The sequence below is a fragment of the Jaculus jaculus genome, chromosome 15 (genome assembly GCF_020740685.1).
Source record: "Jaculus jaculus isolate mJacJac1 chromosome 15, mJacJac1.mat.Y.cur, whole genome shotgun sequence".
NCBI classification, from domain to species: domain Eukaryota; kingdom Metazoa; phylum Chordata; class Mammalia; order Rodentia; family Dipodidae; genus Jaculus; species Jaculus jaculus.
Window position 1 is genome coordinate 50,615,608 of NC_059116.1, and position 19,264 is coordinate 50,634,871.

Genomic DNA, 19,264 nt, shown 5'->3' on the forward strand with positions numbered 1-19,264 from the left:
TTGTGAAAATGCAGATTTTGTGGAGTGAAGGGAATGACTGGGGCATCAGTGGAACCTGATTATCTTCATTTCTGACAAATATGCCTACTCCAAGAAGTTCCTTCATAGTAGTATCTAGAAGGTCTTGCAAATTAGATGAGATTGGGCACATCCAGGGTGGTATGGCCATAAATGAAGGTCTTGAAAATTAAATGGAAATTCTATATGAAATAAAACTCCAATCCAAACCATATAAAAGAGATCATTTTCATGAGCACTTATTTGATATTCAATAATGTTTCATCAATATTCCCTTGAGACAGAAAATTCTAGGACATAGGGCTTACATCATATGTAACATCAATCACAAAATAGATTGAGGTTTTAGTCAGTATACACATTTAGGCTTGGAATAAGAACATAATTTTCTTTTTTGAGACAGGTTTTCACTTTAGCCTCGGCACACCTCACTCTGTAGCCCAGGGTGGCCTCAAATTCACAGTGGTCCTCCTAACTCATCCTCCTGAGTGAAGCGATGACGGGGTGAGTCCCCATGAATCACAAGAAAATAATTTTAATAGCAAAGTGCAAAACTATTTCTGGAAAATGGATATTTTAGATTAGATGTATATCCTAAAATAGCATCTTCCATGTATTCTGCAGTGGTTAAAAATAGCTGTTTCTTATTATAGCTTCAGTTAGATGATAATGTTACATTGCCTTTGCTTTGAACAGATGACTAGTCTATGATGAGACCATTTAATTTGATTTGAACATGCCTATCATTTCTGGTTGGTGTATTAGAGGCTTCCTATTTCAATACAGTTTGTACAGGTTACACTGCCTCTCACCCCAAGCCCAGGATGATCATCTGTTTGCCTCCTTGAAAGTGATTTTGTCAGAAACACTCACTGTGTATTTTGATAAATATGTAACCAGACGTCACCATAAAATTTTATTGTGAATGACCAGAAAGAATAAATAATATGAAGCTTATATATCTAAATGCCTCTTGGAAATATAAGATGTGATGAGATGAGACCCTGTTACCTAAGTGATAAGTCATATCCCATGCCTTTCCTCCTCCAGCAGGGCATTCATGCAGGCTGCAGTTACATATTACACATTCTACACATAAGTGATTTATGAGTCTACATATGTTCCAATTACACAAAGGTGAATGAGGCATCCTCCTGACAAATTCCATTATTCCAAGGCTTAAATTTCAAATAGTTGAAAATGAATGAGCAATAATTCCTACATCATTAAAATGAATGCCATTTTTAGCACTTTCCCCAGCTTAAGCTATTCATTCCACATGTCTATACATAGTAATCTTGCTTCAAGACAGGGATGAATTAGAGGGGCTGCTGTTTTGACTGTTTTGGAGTGGAGAAAGCCATTATATTGAAAACTCTTCACTTTCTACCTTACACATACTGCAGTGTCTGTTGTAAGGAATTTCAAATGGTGTTCCAGGAAACTCAGGTGCTCCAGCTAGGCCAGAACTTACTATGCTGAGATTTAGCAAAGATTTCTGAGCACTGAAAGTCTGTTAAATTTCTTAGATCTTTTTCATCTTGTGTGTGTACATGATGTTGTGGGAGCATGCATGTCACAGCATGTATATAGAGGTAAAAGATTAGTCCTCATCTTCCACTTTGCTTTAGACAAGGTCTTTTGTTGTTCACTACTATGCATTCCAGGTTATCTGGGCTGTGAGATTCTAGGGATTCTCTTGTTTCTGCTTCTTATCCCTTAAGTAGGAGTGCTGGCTATGTCACTCTGTCTTCCTTTATGTGGGTTATCTGGGGAATTGAACTCAGATCCTCACACTGGTGTGGATAGTACTACTTTACTCCTCAGACATCTCCCTCATCCCTCTTGGACTTTGTTTGGTGGGCTTATTCTAACTTTTAGGCTGGGAGAGCCAAACTAAAAAAAAAAATCTGATCCCTATAGCATCAGAAATATTACTATATTTTCCCTTAATATTTTTTCCATTCATCTGGATAGGGACATGAATTTTATTAGTGTGGATTAGTTTTAAGGCTATTAGGTTTCATGTGCTGTGTTTGTGTTAAAATGCTAGTCACTAATAGAGGATTGCCTAGGAAATGTGTTATTTGTCAATGCTTAAGTGCAAGATTTCTTCTTCATAGTATTTTCTCTTTTGCAGGCAGTCAAGAACAAAATGTTATGGATAGAGAATAGTGTTGAGGAAATTTGGAGACAGTATGCATTAAAGAGTCATGGTGGAAAGACTGAAATGACTCTGGGCAATGTTTTCATTTGACTAAGGAGTGAACAAGGACAATATAGACCTTGAAGCTTACCATCCCAGCTCTTCAATGTGTGGATCACCAGAAAGAGACATGACAATATGAAATAGCCATATGGGTAATAATGAGAAAAGCTTCTTGTTACAAGTTGCTTTTCTTAGGCATGTTTTCAAGCATGTTTATCAAGACCTTGATTTTAATAACTTACTTTGTTGCAATCAAAGATACACATTTAATCAAATCTTAACCTACATTAAAATTATTAAACCCATACAGATTATTAGATTCTATGTTGAAATGTGTTATGGACTGAATTGTATCTTTCCTGAAATACATATGTTGAACCTAATACCCCCATTAATTTATACTGTGACAATCTTTGGAGATAGGCCTTTTAAAATAAGGTCATAGGAAATCATGAGACTTGGGCTTCAATCTAACATGACTATTTCTCTTTTGACTAGAAAAAGAGACAATGGGGAGGCATAGGCACAGGAAAGGGAATTTGAGGGAGCAAGAGAGATATGTTCCATCTTAAAGTCAAAGGAAGAGATCTCAGGAGAAACCAACCTTGCTAGCAACTTCTTCTGTGACTTGTAACCACTAGAACTGTGAGAAAATAAAGTTTTGTTCAAGTCACCCCATTGTTGTTTTGTTATATTAATCCTAAAACGCTAATATCAAGCAGCAGTGTTCAGACAGCGTTGACTTGGTTTTATTCTTGTCCTATCACTTTAAGGGAAGTGTGTGCTGGCGTCTGTCTACAGTCCATCTTCACTCTACTTCACTTTTTATCTTATATTCTTAAGGGCCAGGAAAGTCTTCTAATATAGGTGATTTTTAAAAGTGACCATGATTTATTTTACTAGTAAAATGTTTTCTGAGAACTCTCAACAATTTTGGTTTGGGAAAGAGGGAATTTTATAACTATAGCACTAGCAAATGTTTATTGAGTGCCAGACACTATGTTGGGTGCCACAGTGTTGGTATAAAACTAGTCAGTTTACCATCTGTCTACACTACAGAGGGAATATAAAAGGTAAATAAACCAACTACTACAAGCATATATGGAAAGAGGCCTAAAATAGAAATGAAAAAGAATGTCTAGATTGAAGAAAGAGCTATTATTATGGTCTTGAGGTAGGAAAGGGCATGGCTTAACTTAGAAACTGATAAACACTGACATGATTAAATATTCTGGTATAGTGAAAGAAACCCATGAAAGATGAGGCTGAGAGAGGTCTAGGTTAGGGTTCCATAATGCACAGGTTTACAATATTGAAGGGCCTAGGTTGTAATTTCAAGTGTAGTGGAGTTCAGTAAGCAGTGTTAAACAGAGTAGCTAATAAAAATTTAGACTTTGTATATAAAATCCGGAAAGAAGCACTCTTAGGATGAGGTAGATTTCTTTGGTTCCCTAAACATAAGATGGCAAGAAGCAATTCTAAATGAGGTCTATTACACATCGACTGAGCAAGAAATCTACTGAAAATATGAACATTCAATTTCTTATACCTGAGGAAAACATGAGCAGATCAATTTTAACTTACTTATACAAGACTGGGAGTCTAACCAAGTGACGGATTGGTCATCGCAGCAAATGACAGCCTGTAGGCTTTAACTGTTGCCCTTCCTCCAATACAGACTTGAGAGAAATATATCAGAAACTTCTGAATGGCATGTATGGAAAATGTAAGTGTGGTTACAGAGGGAAGTTTTGCCTGTCTCCAGTCTTGTGTTTTGCTTATCATAGGTCTTCTCCACAAATCACTGGTAAGCCCAGGTACTTGATAAGCATTACAGAATGGGAAAAGAGTAAGTTCTCATTGTGCTACATAGTGAGTTCTTCCTTCCTCATAAGAAAAGGTGGATAGAAACTATAGAGTTTAAATAAATTAGGAAGGCTTCAGAAAGTCTTGCCTGAGGTGTTGTTTACCTCTAAGAGTCACCATGACCTAAGTGTCTCTTTAATTTTACAGCAGACCATTTACCAAGAAGCCAGTTTTCCACTGTGTTAAGTAGTTAATATAAGGCAAAAGATCACACACATATTTCCTCGGGAGCATAGCTGAATAATGACAAAAACTACACTGCTAAAGGAAAATAGCAATGCAGTGTCTGTTTGCTGAGCTTCTAATGAAAGCATACAGATAAGGAAGTGGAGGAATGGGTGGAAAATCACTGGAACTTAGTGTCATAAGAACCATGTGGAAGATCTGACTAGCATGTAATCCTGGACCTATCCTTAACATCTTGCATTAAGCTTAATATTTTTTAATCAGTGAAATTGAAATAAGAATGTCCAACTCTAGGACTGTGAAGAAGAAAACTAAATAATATATAATATATATAATATATAATATATATAATACATAGTATGGGAAAGGGCTCCATAACTCTCAAACCTTTGATAAATGTAAGACTTATTCCTATTCTGGCTGCTTTGGTGAAAAGAGATAAAAAGTAAAATCTTGGACTGGAGAGATGGTTTAGTGGTTAAAGTGCTTGCCTGCAAAGCTTAAGGACCCATGTTCGACTCTCCAGATCTCCCCTAGCCAGACACACAAAGGTGAGGCAAGTGCAAGGTAGCACATGCCCACTATGTGGCACAAGCATCTGGAATTTGACTGTAGTGACTCTGGCCCTGGCGTGCCAATTCTTTCTCTCTCTGAAGTTAAAAAAAAAAAAAGCTCATTTATAAAAGGCAAAATCTTTACTATTTCTGAAGCTTATAATTAAAATGAAAAGTCATAACTCATGGCACTAATTTATATAGGGTAACTTATTAGCAATCACTATTATTATTAGTATGTACTCAAAAATATTTGTTAGAGAAAATATGATAGTAAGACATGTTGTTTCTGTAAGTGGATATGGAGATGAGGGGCTTGCGGTGAAGAGAGGAGTTACTTATAGAAGTTCTCTGGAGGACATGCATTTTATAAGAATTGATGTAGTATTGTCCTTATAAAGTTGGACAGATAATGGTTAAAATCTCTATTCACTGTTTAGTAGCTCTATGACTGTGGGAGTAACTTCTCTAAAAAAAGGCATCAGCCTCTTCTTATCTGTAAGATGAGAATGATCATATATACTCTGTACCATTACTCTAAGTTTTCAGTGTGGATGTGGGTATGAAGCCAGTGCTTTTTTCCCCTCTTATATTTCACCATAGTTAAATGATGGCAAGTCCTTATAGCTACATTGATGACAAAGGTGAGAGATCACTCTATCCCCTTTTAAGTAATGAAAGGTATGAGAAATGGTTATGACCAAATGAAACAAATGTCAAGGGAGAAGTCAGAGGACATTGAAATTGAAGCTTCTTAGGACAGAGAACAGCAATGAGAAAGTGGAGGTAGTTGTTCACATGGAGTTTGCCTCACTGAGTAGCTTTCCCAAGACAACCCCCACCTCTAGGCCCTCTGCTTTTATCACACGATGTAAGGTGTCTCTGCTGGATAGTTTTATGGTCTTAAGTGGCCATTCAGTCAATATGATCAATCACTTGAGTAGGAAAATGGCTGTTAATGACAAACTCTGAGCTTTTCTTTGTGGAAGATTTCTTTGTTGTAACCTTAAAAAAAAAAAAAATCAAAGAAGTATGGTAGAAATGACTGGGATATTCTTATACTTAATTATGGGGGAGAGGACACAGTGTGAAATTATAGTTACTGCCTTTAGATGGTGACTGTACCTACTGCATTTGAAGATTTGCACAATTTTTATTTTTCACGATTGAGTAGGTTTACTCATTCAGCTATCATGTACCTTTGAGATGCCACATTTTTTGTGAATAAGATTAAAAGATTATTGTTATTTTGAGAGGGTATCATTTTGTGAGAAAGTAGATAGGATTGAATCTAGAAACTCAAAAAATTTGAAAAAACTAAAGAGTACATTTTCATCTCCTCAAGGAGTAGGACACAGGATGAAACTAAATTAGTGTGATGGCTGTTATGGTGGTTGGAATGTAAAATATTCCTCATAGGCTCATATGTTTGAAATGCTTAGGGGATGAGTGAGGTACACCAAAGTGTATCTATAAAAGCATTTCTAGAGAATATTAGATCCTAAGACTGACCCAATGAATGCATTAATTCTTTGATGATTTCATCATATGTCATTATTGGGAAGTAGGAAAGGTAGGTGGCAGGCTCTAGTTGGGGGAAGTCGACTACTGGAAGCAGGTCCTTTAGGGGTAACAGCTATCCCTGGCCCTGTCCTGTATTCCTGTTTCCCTGTATAAGTTCTCCCATGAAGACCCCCCTTACCACATGCTCCTGTCACCATGATATTTAGTTTCACCACAGACCCAGGACCATGGTGCCCAGTGACCATGGATACAATCCTCTGAAACCATGAGTTCAAATGAATAATTTCTCCCTTGTTCCTTCCAGGTGTTTGGTCACAGTGGCAAGAAAAACAACTAAAAAAAATACCTTGTGGTAGGAGGAGAGGGGTCTGCTATGTTGAAGGTACAAACCATCTTAGTGGAAATATAGCCCAATGCTTCTCTTAATAGTTATGACCCCAGAAAACCCATAGGCCCTTGATTTAGAGAAAGCTGGAGTTTGTTAAACAAAATTAAAATATTGCCAAAGAATTGGGTGGCCTAATATGTTTTTATAGCGGTAGTCTAAAGTAGATTGAAATACACATATAAAAATAGGGCTGGAGAGATGGCTTAGCAGTTAAGGGCTTGCCTGTGAAGCCTAAGGACCCCGGTTCGAGGCTCAGTTCCCCAGGTCCCACGTTAGCCAGATGCACAAGGGGGCGCACGCATCTGGAATTCATTTGCAGAGGCTGGAAGCCCTGGCGCGCCCATTCTCTCTCTCTCCCTCTATCTGTCTTTCTCTCTGTGTCTGTCGCTCTCAAATTAAAAAAAAAAAATTAAAAAAATATATATACTCTGCTTTTTAACTTTTACTAGAAATTATCAAAGTATATTTATAATTAAAATCTAAAAACATTAACTGATCTCCTATATCACAATTAAAAACAAAGCAAACTTTTCCAAATGCCTTTATCCTGACACTAGAGCCCGGTGAAGTTCTGAATGTATCTGAAATAAACTTTGCATCTTCTGTGACTTGAAAATAGGCTTTATCAGGATGACATGCAGACACATTTATCAGTAAATAAAAGTCATTTCTCCCATGGATACCATTATGAAAGAAATAACTTCCATTTTTTGATCCCTATTTCCTATCTCTATCTCAGGTGAAATGAAGCTGTTTCTCAGCAGAGGTCTTACATCCTTGTGATATAACATCACCATCCTGTGATAACTTGAAATGACTCATGACACAGAACCAATTGGGGGGACCCAGAGCCCTGAATCTACTGGAATGATAATATTTATCATTCCATTTTCATATTAGCTAAGATAAAAAAAAAAGATTGGAGTTCTGTGATGGAAAGCATATAAACTAGAATCACAAAGGACTTCATAACTGAACTAGGTAAAAGGTGCCATAGTGACACCCTTGACATACAGTGACTTGGCTCTGACACTTGTCACTAGTTCAAACTGTTCCCTCTACAAGGACAGTCTAACAGCCATGCCTAACCATGGTGCACTAACCATGACGGGTTGTTCCGGAGCATGCTGGTATACAACCCAATGAGAACATGTTCATCAGCTAGTCTGTCTGCCACGTTCAGGCTGTACTGTATCCTAAACAGGGCAGGAGGAAAGAAGGATTAAGAAAGGTAGATTGAAATAATCAGAGAGGGATTAGGTGAGTGGTAGAAAAGCATTCAGAAAACCAAGGTAGTCGAGGGAGAATAATGAGCGATGTTCTACCAGAAACAAGCAGAATCCAGGCTAGGAAATTCACAATTTAATATCATCAACTTTAAACATAAAGATTGCCATTAGGTTGAATAACTTTTAAGAAAACAGATTTGCATCCTTTAATCACTAAGGCTGAGAAATTTTGTGTGATAGACACATTGAATGACACAAACGTATATTAAGTGCCTTTTTGAATACTCAAATCAAGTTAGTTACTTAAAAGTTAAAAGGGGGAAGGGAAAATAAACACACATTTTTTCCAGTCCAAACAACAATTTGGTGCTATTAGTCAGGTTATGAGAGAGCAGTTTTCTCAAAGGCAAAGAAAGTCACACACAAAGTAATTTTGACAAAAAAAAAGAAAAAGAAAAAGGAAAAAAAATCCCTCCAGTTTTAGTTGAGTTAATTCAGGATTCCAGTCCACTCTGGCTTAAACTTACCCTTTGCCCTTCAGAAAAGCTGGAGCAGCCCTAGCCAGCACTTTGTTCTGCTCTACTTCACTGTCCTTGGGAGGAGAGCTGGTTAATAAGACGGGGAAAGCCGAGAAGAACGTAAACACAGCAATGCATTCGAGAATAGAAATGAGGGCAACAGAAATGCCCCCGTCTACATCCAGGCTCTGTGTGCACAAACCTCTTAGGGTTTTTAAATATTTGAGATGTTTTTAGATATCCAGTGTTCATCTAAACCTGGCCTGGGCAGACAAGCCACCATGATCCCAGATCTGACCTCTGCTATTAGATTAAGAAGTGTGCACTTATATTGCATGTGACCAGATACCATAAAAAATTCTATCCAATATTTATTACAGGAGTAATAAATAAGTATGGAAACAGCACAGCATTACATTTAGTCCTGACAGCCTTAAGATGCCACTCACAGTATCTGCTTCTTAGCTTCCTCCAAACTTTCCACCCATCTGGTGATGAATGGGCATGTTCCATTGGGAAATTCGTAGCATTATAATGGAGCTTGTAATATGCTTAAAAAAAGGTTTTCCTTTGTATATTAGGAATTTGACCTATAAATTGGGGTACCTAAAATTATGTTCAATTTTGGGGATAAGTATAGAAAATTGGGTCAATTTAAACACCAAGTATTTAACTATTGTATCTAAACTGTGAGATTTTAAAAAAAATTTCAAGAAGTTCTATGTCATGTGCATACATACTAAAATTTTAGTTATATGATATATATATATAAGGAATTATAAAGTAATTAAAGCCTTCTAAAAGGTTGCAAGTGTTAGTGTTGTACTACAAAATATCACCTATTCAGACTTACATCCTAAAAAACATAAAAATTTGTAACTGAATATATTAAAATGATGTACATTATAATTAAGATTTTTGATTTTTAATATTATTTACTAAAGATTTCTTAAATAGTGTAGTTTTTTCCAAGATCAACAAATCTGCCCATTAGGGCCAAGAACCACCTTAACCCATTATAGAGCTTTCTGTAATGTCCCATTATCCCACCAAAATAGTTCCCCAAACCTTCGCCACTGATATGTTCATTTTCTAGTAATCACAGTCTTTCCCTGCTGCCCAATGTTACCCCACTCCTGTTTTTGTAACTTAGGGCAGATGTATCTGTTGCAGAATTGATTTTAGATGCCTGCAAACCGTTCAAAACACCATGAAAAATACACTGATTCTTCCCTGAAAATTAAATGCATTCTTATTCCTTTGCTCTTTAAATATCAGAAATAATAGTGCTATTTCCTTAAACCAAAAGCCCAGTCATTATACAGGTATGTTCACTGATATTGAATGTGCAGGATACAAAGAAAAAAAACAGTAGAGGAAGGAAACAAAAGAAGGTCAATCAGAAAGATCTGTTTGCTGCAATTTACTCTGTGAGGTTCTATGGGAGGAAGCTGATGTATCCTCAGGCGCAGTACTGCCGTTCCTAACCCATGACCACTCCAGAAGCATGTTGGAACCCTGCGGATACTGTCAAAACCATACAAGGGCAGGGTGGCAGGAAGGGGCAATTTGATAGATTTCCTTTAGAAGTCTTATTGTTTTTATGTTTCTTTGTGTGTCTGTCTCTCTTCCTCTCCTCTATTTGCCTACTTCCTCTCACATGTGATTCTTCCTCTTCTTTGTAAGGCCCTTTCCTCCCTCAAGGGATGTGACACTATGCTATGTACACCCATCTCTTCTCTGTTTCTTAGCATTTCCTTTGCACTGTCTTTTGCTGGTATTGGTTTGAGGGAGTCATTCAGAAGCTTTTATTTCCCTTTGCATTCTCATATGAATTCTTGTGAAAACTAGTTCTTGAAAATATTGGAGTCATACTATGCATACCTATGAGTTTGCAGAAGTAGATTATGTTGTTTTACTACAGTTCTTTCTTTTTGATGTCAAACAGAGCTTCTGAAGTTGGTACTCATGGTTAACAGTTTCTATACTTCCCAGAGCAGCCTTAAATGCTTATCACTCGTTTTGGAAAGCCAAACTATGACCATGACCAAGGGCTGATGAGTATGTGAGAAAGCTAAGAAACAATGGATCAAAAGTGAGCTGAATGAGAGGCAAGCCTGGCTAAAAATTTAGGTCCTTAAAATCTTTTCATGTGAAGTCTCTTCTACCAGAATCTCTCCTGCAGCTCCCAACTGGCTTAAAGCAGGAGGCAAAGGGAACATTACCATACTTAAGTGGGTGTGAAGACTGTGATGGCATTTGGGTAAATGTGAACCCTTCAAAGCTGTATAATCTCACACTATCTTACAGGATACTTTAGGTTTTCAAGTTGACATTTCATAGTTTGGTGGTTTCATGTGAAATTAAGTGACTATAAGGATTGGTCTTGCCTGTTTGAGGAGATTTAGAATCAACCAGGGCCATACTACTCTGGACGTGTATAAGTCCGTTAGGATTCCAGAGAGCATCAGCTGAGGATGTGAAGACCCTCCCACAGGGTGGCAAGCTCTTCCAGTGGCTGCTTCAGATGTAAAGAAGTCCAAGGAAATGGCAACATTGCCTGCTTGCTTCTTGTTTGTTGTTTTCGTCCTTCTCCTCCTCTCTTCTTTTTCTATTTTTTTTAATTTTTTTTTGTTTTTGTTTTTTTGTTTTTTGAGGTAGGGTCACTCTAGCCCAGGCTAACCTGGAATTCACTATGGAGTCCCAGGGTGGCCTTAAACTCACGGCGATCCTCCTACCTCTGCTTCCCAAGTGCTGGGACTAAAGGTGTGCGCTTCTTCTTTTCCTAATGGAATAAATGTGTCTATCCCTTGCTGATATCACATTCCAGCTTCTTTAGTCTTCCAAGATAGACTAAATATCAACAACTCTCCAGGGAACTTCCAGGCTTCCGGCACAGGATGCTGAGACATCAACTTCACGAATGGAGAAGCTCCCAGGCTCTCAGCATCTCCAGCATGCAGACTATTATAGACTACCTTTACCTATCATAGAAGCTATATATACATATACATGTGTGTATACTAGCTGATGCATCTTTTCTACTCTGAGGCTCATGGAGAAGAAAGACTGCTCTTCCCACATTGCATAAATACACATCTCGTTTTCTTTCTATCAGGCCTTTGCTGGATGTCCTGTAGGTTACAAAAGTCAATTTTGAAATATTCTACTGAATTTTGTTTATTCTACTGAAAGCCAAATAGCATCTTATCAATTCCTATAAAAACAGTCTCTGGAAAATGGCACATTTAATGAAGAATAGCATTACATTACTCTGAAATTTTTCATACACACACACACACACACACACACACACACACAGTAACACACATAACACACATAAGGCATAATGGTTTCTGAAAGGACTGAATGATTTTTAGATTTTATGTATATCGTTAAAATTATTTTCTCTTTAGTTTTGAAGCTTAACAATGGACACAAGTATTTTTACATAAGTGGAAATATTTTAAGGTGTCCTAAAGTGTAATTACACACAAATGATCCCTTGATTTTTAATTAAACCTAAAATCTGTTATTTAAAGCAAGTTTTTCTTATGTTGGGCCACTACATTAACCCTGTTCAAAGACATTTTTTCTCTTACTGAGCAGTTTTAAAGGACTTGATTGGTTCTCATGGGCAAGACTATTATACAAACAAACTATTCAGTCTAGAATACTTAACATAGGATAGTATTTAAAAGGGAAGCAATAGTTAAAATATGGAAAAACAAATACTTATGTTTTGATTTTTATTAATTTTTAACTAATTGATAAACTTGTGAAGAATGGCTGGTAAAATCAGTTCACTCCTCAAGGAACTTCCAACTGTGAAAAAGTTTGCTTCTCAGGCTGGAGGGATGGCTTAGTGGTTAAGATTTTTTACCTGCAAAGCCAAAAGACCCAGGTTTGATTCCCCGGGACTCATGTAATCTAGATGCACAAGGTGGCACATGCATCTGGAACTCATTTGCAGTGGCTGGAGGCCCTATTGTGTCCATTCTTTCTCTCTCTCCTCTTCCTCATCCCTCCCTCCTTCTTTCTCTCTGTCAAAAAGTAATTAAATAAATAAAATTAAAAAAATGCTTCTCACCAAATTACAGAGTCTAGTAATAAGCTCAACCTAATTTAAACACAATAAAAGAATCTAATAATTAATTATGTCAAGAGAAAATTTCTTGCAACATTGTTCCTTTCTTTTTCTGTCTTTCAAAAGCTCATATCTGAAATATAAAACCTCTGCTACATTTAAGCCAAAGATATATAAAACAGGTTAGTGTGTTCGCAGGAAAATTAGATGTTCATCAGTACAGGCTGACATAACTGTTGAACCACCTTATTAAATAGGAACTAGGCATAAATGTGAATCCTCAGGTTATATTTGTTTGATCACATTTATTATGTTGTTTCCTAACATCATCAAGCCATTCCAGTTGTACTTTTGCCAAGAAAGCTTAGAATAGTATTCAGTATGTCAGGCACGTGCAAACACTAAAGTGTGCTAGGAAGAGAAGGAGGATTAATGAATTGAAGAAGTGACCATGGCTTTAATTATGTGTTAACAGTTTAGCAATGAAATAGAACTGCATTTGAAGGCTGGGTTAATTCCAGCTTTGAAGTGAAGCTCTGGAGCCATAGGAGATGCAGATTACCTGTGGAGTATAATTACTTGGAATATCATGGGATTTCATGCAATATGCCCAGGAAATGTGAAAAGCTGGAGGAAATCTTCAAAGGGCATCAAGTACTGATTTATAAATTTACCTAGTTTTACCACTGAAAATTGATGTGTCTTAATCTGATACAAAAATTAGCCATGGGAAAAAGTTTCTTTTCAGAGCAAAATGCTTCTAATCACTTTGGACCAGCAAATTACAAATGCTTATAATGTACATTGATCCTCTTAAATTATATTATAAGCATCGACTGTTAGGTGAGGAATCTTTGGGTGAGAAAAAATGTTTAGAATCACTTAAGTTGGATACAGAGAATTAACCTTTCTTTGGTTAAAAACTTAAACCAATTAACCAGATAACCAACAAGTTGGCTAAAGAAAACATGTGACAAACACTGGGGCAAAAAATCAGTATTTGAAAAGTACGTGCAGTGTTGTGAGCATTCCACATGCACCCAGTGTCAAGAAAGCATTACTAGCTAGTACATTAGACTGTATTTAATATACCACTCAAATTATAAGCTATTTTCTTATTTTTTGGTAGAATAAGATCTGGCTAGGTGCTACATATAACAGCCAAGGTGATTTTGTTTGTGAATGTTTACCATTTAGAAGCTGTAACTATCTAAATGCTTGTGCATCTTCATTGGATGCTTCCAACATTAGAGGTCAAAGAAACTAGCCATTATATTCAACGTCATTGCAGCTAAAGAGATGGGCAGTAATTAAAGCAGCTTATTTAAGAAGGAAAGGACTATGGGCTGGAGAGATGGCTTAGCAGTTAAGCACTTGCCTGTGAAGTCTAAGAACCCCGGTTCGAGGCTCGATTCCCCAGGACCCACGTTAGCCAGATGCACAAGGGGGCGCATGCATCCGTTTGTAGTGGCTGGAGGCCCTGGCATGCCCATTCTCTCTATCTCCCTCTTTCTCTCTCTGTCTGTCACTCTCAAATAAATAAATAAAAATATTTTAAAAAAAGAAGGAAAGGACTAGATCATTCTCAGATAAATTAAGTAAGGGATTTGTCAAGATAATTGAGATTTTATTAAGGCAGCAGGAGGCCAATAGAGAAAGTAGATACTATGGGGGAGGCAGAATGTTGCACTTGACCGGGAGAAAGGACCTTTCTGGACTGGCATTTTGGTCTGTCCTTGCAAAAATTGCAAGAATGTTAAGCTGTCTTTCATAAGTATATAATATTGTTAATCTGCCATGTTTAGCATGTAGAATTCTTTCTCTGGTGTTGATGGATTTCATCAATTCTGACATTCTTTCCTATATATTCTTATATATTTGCAAGAAAACATTGAGGATAGGGATGCCATTTATGGCCCAGAAAATGAGTGACCTGAGTTGGTCTATGAATTTATTTGGCCTATATTGTATCCTACTGCTAACCAGCATTAAGTGTGATGTAGACCTGTATACACCACACACAGGCACATGTATGTAAGAAGACTTCAAAGGATAAATACAAATGCCTTTAAGAATTCCTTCTTGGGCTGGAGAGATGGCTTAGCGGTTAAGCGCTTGCCTGTGAAGCCTAAGGACCCCAGTTCGAGGCTCGCTTCCCCAGGTCCCACGTTAGCCAGATGCACAAGGGGGCGCACGCGTCTGGAGTTCGTTTGCAGAGGCTGGAAGCCCTGGCGCGCCCATTCTCTCTCTCTCTCCCTCTATCTGTCTTTCTCTCTGTGTCTGTCGCTCTCAAATAAATAAATTTAAAAAACTTAAAAAAAAAATTAAAAAGAATTCCTTCTTTTCGTGGAAAAATGAATCAAGTGTATAGTTGGAAAAGGATATAAGAACAGGGATGTGACAGATGGTGGTGGGAACCAGAGGTACACATTCATAAATCTGTGTGAGGTAGATTAGAAGGATGTCAAAGGACTTCAAAGACACATCTAATGCCTTTTAATGATCAAAGTTATAGGCTTGTAAAGGACTTACAGCAGTAATGCTAGGCATTTGGTGAGTACCTTGCCATGGTGATTTCAACCCATCCTCACTCTGTTTCATCTTTTTCAAATATCTGTGATTTCTAAGTCTCAGTGCAAAAGACTGATAACTTGGGGTAAACAAATATGTGCAGGACAAGATTCCTAACATTGACCAGCATAAATCTCAGCCTGCTTGGGTTTTAATTTGATTTTCAAAGCAGCAGTTGAGATGTGGCAGAGGTGAATACCAAGTTCTAAGGCATGTTCCAACTATAGAAAGAATGGGAACGTCTTTCAATGCCTTCTGGCATGGGGGAACTCCTTATTGGATCAACACACTAAGAAAGCAGATATGGACCAGCAGTGACATTGTGAATAACAGACAGTAAATATCCTCCTTGGGGGTAACTGGCCCTCACCAGTGGGAAGGAAACACTTCAGGCCTGTTAAATCCTCAGGTCCAGGCCATAGGACTTTGCCTCATTCATTTAGTCTGAAGAACATTCTATGTCATTCCTTAATGCAAGCATCTTGGGAACCACCATCTTGGGTCTTGTAAATTACCAAAAACGAAAACAGAAACAAAACAAACAAACAAACAAAAATCGGAGGTTTGTCCAAACAAGACCAAGCTTGGTGCTCTTCACATATATGCACCTTATATATACTGGCATGAAGCTATGAAGCAAATAAAATAAATGTCAAGGAAAGAACTGAGAAGTCCTGCCCAGGTTCAGTATTTTCAACAGAATCCTAAGAAGCCCTTGATGACTTCCTTCTCCACCAGTAGCTGGGGCAGAAAGACCATCTACTTAATTATGGACCTCCTGCTACTGATTCAGGGATATGTGTACTGGCCATGTGCTGTGGTCAAGTTGATTTACATATAGCTTTATGAACAAATGATCATTCCTTAGCCATGGGGTTGGAAGCATTCAACCCACAGGCAAGGGATGTGAGCAGTGAGACCTCAACCAAACCTCCCATGCACAGAGCAAGGTCCACTCAGACAGAAAAGAAATTCATTATACACAGCTTTATTGAATAGAAATTGGATTCCAATCTCCATGGTGATAGGAAGAACTGTGAGCTTTAAACAAGTATGTGGTTCACAGGGAAAATGCCAGAAGGGCTGAAATGAGGAAGAGAGGGAATTGATTGATCATATTTTAAGTTACTAGAGAAAGAAGCATAGCGGTTTAATATTATAGGAATATTCTAGGGTGGAGAAAGTCATGCTATCCATCTAGACGCATCCACCACAAGCACCGTCCGAGCTGAAATGATATAAAATGACCTTCATTAAGGATGGGGTCTAGCTCTGCATGGCATTATCAGAATGTAGAGCTTTTAAAATTCTTTTTCTTTTTCTTTTTCTTTTCTTTTCTTTTCTTTTTTCTTTTTTTTTTTTTTTTTTTTTTTGAGGCAGGGTCTTGCTCTAGATCTGGCTGACCTGGAATTTACTACGTAGTCTCAGGTTGGCTTCAAACTCACAGCTATCCTCCTACCTCTGCCTCCCAAGTGCTGAGATTAAAGGTGTGCACTACCACACCTGGTTCTGCAGAGCTTTTTAAAAACAGCACAGAATCGTCATCTCAGTCCTGTCTCCATAGTTGTCCAGGTCTATGATTTTCTTTTGGGAAAGATGGCTGCTCATGCTGGCAGTTCCCAGAGAGGATGCTTACAGGGGATTTCTGAAGTCCTACATCACATTATTTCACTATGGATATCATGCTATACAAATGTATCACTGTCCACTTGTTACAGGTTTAGTTTATATATTGTAAACACAGTGGAAGGCAAATATAAGGATGTATGGAAAACTAGAAATATACTGAGCGTCATTGACAAATATTTTCTAGAATGTGTCAAAATATTACAGTGAAATTGGTACCCCTTATGCCTTTATGCAAAAAGTAGATTATGCATATTTTTTAAAATATGAGAGTATATTTTTTTCTATGGCAACAGGCTTGAGAACCTATACCTAGTTACTCAGTCCAGTTTTCCTAACCTTTGTTCCTGCTTTTTCTGTGAGCATTTTTCATGTATTCCTAAAATAATTCCCTGGTGCTTTTTTGGTGATGTTTTATCAATTGGCTCAGTACAGCTCTTGAGCTCTGTGTGTTTCTGATGTCTTGGAGAAGTGTATGGGTTTCCTGCTCCTTGGTCACATGGAAGCAGACTTAGTGCAATAAGAGGAGACTCATATTCTCTCTTTTGAAAAGTTATTGTTATTACCCATACAATTTTGTGTAAGAAAACACAATTCTAAAGTTGATCTTACCTCAAAAACCCTAGAGGTCACCAAGAAGAGGAATTATTTACATCTGTAATCTTGAATAATGAGGTATTTCAAGATATACTATTAATCCTGAAATTTAAACTCTAAGACTTCAATAGACCAGTCCAAATGCTAGAAATGGGGCTTTCTTGGTGACATACCTCACATTTTTACTCTGAGGAGATTGCAAAATTCCAGAAATAATATTAATTGACATTAATTAGCCATCTTTATACATGTCCAAATGAGGGAACTGAACACATGTAGTATTTACAAACTAGTTTTACATAATAATAATACTTTGCACTTGGCTGACAATAGAATACTTCTGCTACCCCAGAACTAAGCATCCTTCAGGAGAGGTGGACTTATTTTGCTATAGGATTAGAACTTACCTCCTGGTAATAAAAGGGCTTCCTGTGGAGGGAACAGAGTGGGAGAAAAGAGTGTCGTTCATGCTGGTTACAGGTCTGGGAGGCCTGAAAGAAAATATTTTTCATATGAAAAATTGAAGCCAAGTCACAAATTAAAAGCTACTTATCCATGGAGGAAAGAAATGGAAATATCAGAGTTCTATCTTGTCCAAGGTAAACATGAAAGTTTACATAGTTCAATCAAATAACACTGGTGCTAGAAAGTCCATGAGAATGTGTAGGTGGAGTTAAACATGGGAGGAAGATCTCAGGACAACAAACTATTGTCCAGGTACTGTGAGCCTTGACATCTCTCTGAGTCATGTTCTTCAACAGATGAGTGATTCTGAAGGGTGTAGGCTTCCTTCTGCCATCTAAAGCGAGAGGCCCAGAAAACATGATTCTTAGATTCTATAGAAAGAAGAAAATTCCGGAACCTTTGAAAATTTCTATATTCCTTTTGATGGTGGCCTCTTTAGTACCTTGGTCTAGAAGGTGGGAGTCAGTAAGAGTTCATGCCTTATTTACTCTTTGGCTGAAATATAAATGGAATGAAGCAGCACTGGAAGCCCTGTCCTCCTATGGGGTTGACCCATGTGCCAGAGCATGTGGTGTCAGGCATCCTACAAATATCACTGCTTTCATATGATGAGTAAAGGAAAATTATACTCAGTATTCCTCTGAATTGTGCATGGCCATAAAAAATGAGCACTTTAGGTGTGTCTTCCTCACTGTTATCACTATTTAATCTTATTACCCTTTGTCATCAATGCTTTACTTCAGATTAAAAGATTATGGTCTCAATTCCAGACTGTTTTTTTAGATTAAATATAATATTTTGAATGGTAAATGACATAGAAGTTAGAGTTCAAAGGATGATGCTCAAGGTATGATATCATTTTAAAATTTAATTAATTCTGAAGTGAAATCTAATTAATTTCATTTTATTTTTTGAGATAAGGGCTCCTTATAGCCCTGGCTGGCATTGAGCTCCATATGTAGCTGAGAATGATTGTGCACTTCTGATCCTGCTTTACCTCCTGAGTGCTGGTATTATAGACACTCACTACCATGTCTGTCTTTTGTGGTATTGGGGTTGGAACTCCAGGCTTCATGCATGCTAAGTAAGCAAGCACTCTACCCGTGAGCTACATTCCCCAGACTGGAGGAGAAACTTTAGTTTCACAATCATTCTACATTTGAACTTAACAATCTAGAATATTGTTTTAGATATGAGACATTAGTTACAGTAGCCTAAAAGATTAAATAAAAAAATTTTTAATTGTTTAGTTTCTAAACTAGAGGACCACAGTTAGTTTTGGAATTTCGAGTTTTACTTTTCACTGGGGGAAAAGGTGGACTTGTTATTGCATTTGGGATATGGGCACGATCCTCTGAAGCTTTACCATGTTACCACCAGTTGAAAACTCAGTAACCTTCTTCCTAGTAGCTGGTGCAACATTGTG

At 37.5% G+C, this 19,264-nt stretch overlaps 1 protein-coding gene across 26 annotated transcripts in view; it reads right to left on the reverse strand.

Moving 5' to 3' along the window:
* Positions 1–19,264, reverse strand: part of Dtna (dystrobrevin alpha) — a 425,345-nt gene that overhangs the window by 48,438 nt on the left and 357,643 nt on the right. For 14 of the 26 annotated variants that reach the window (XM_045134780.1, XM_045134782.1, XM_045134795.1 and 11 more), the window contains 2 exons: positions 17,781–17,864; positions 7,849–7,941 (listed from right to left, as the gene is read on the reverse strand). In XM_045134780.1, coding sequence (XP_044990715.1) covers positions 7,849–7,941; positions 17,781–17,864 — 177 coding nt within the window. Of the gene's footprint in view, positions 1–7,848; positions 7,942–16,122; positions 16,379–17,780; positions 17,865–19,264 lie in introns of those variants that run through there. The other 12 variants (XM_045134787.1, XM_004666767.2, XM_045134785.1 and 9 more) reach the window with 2 other exon arrangements.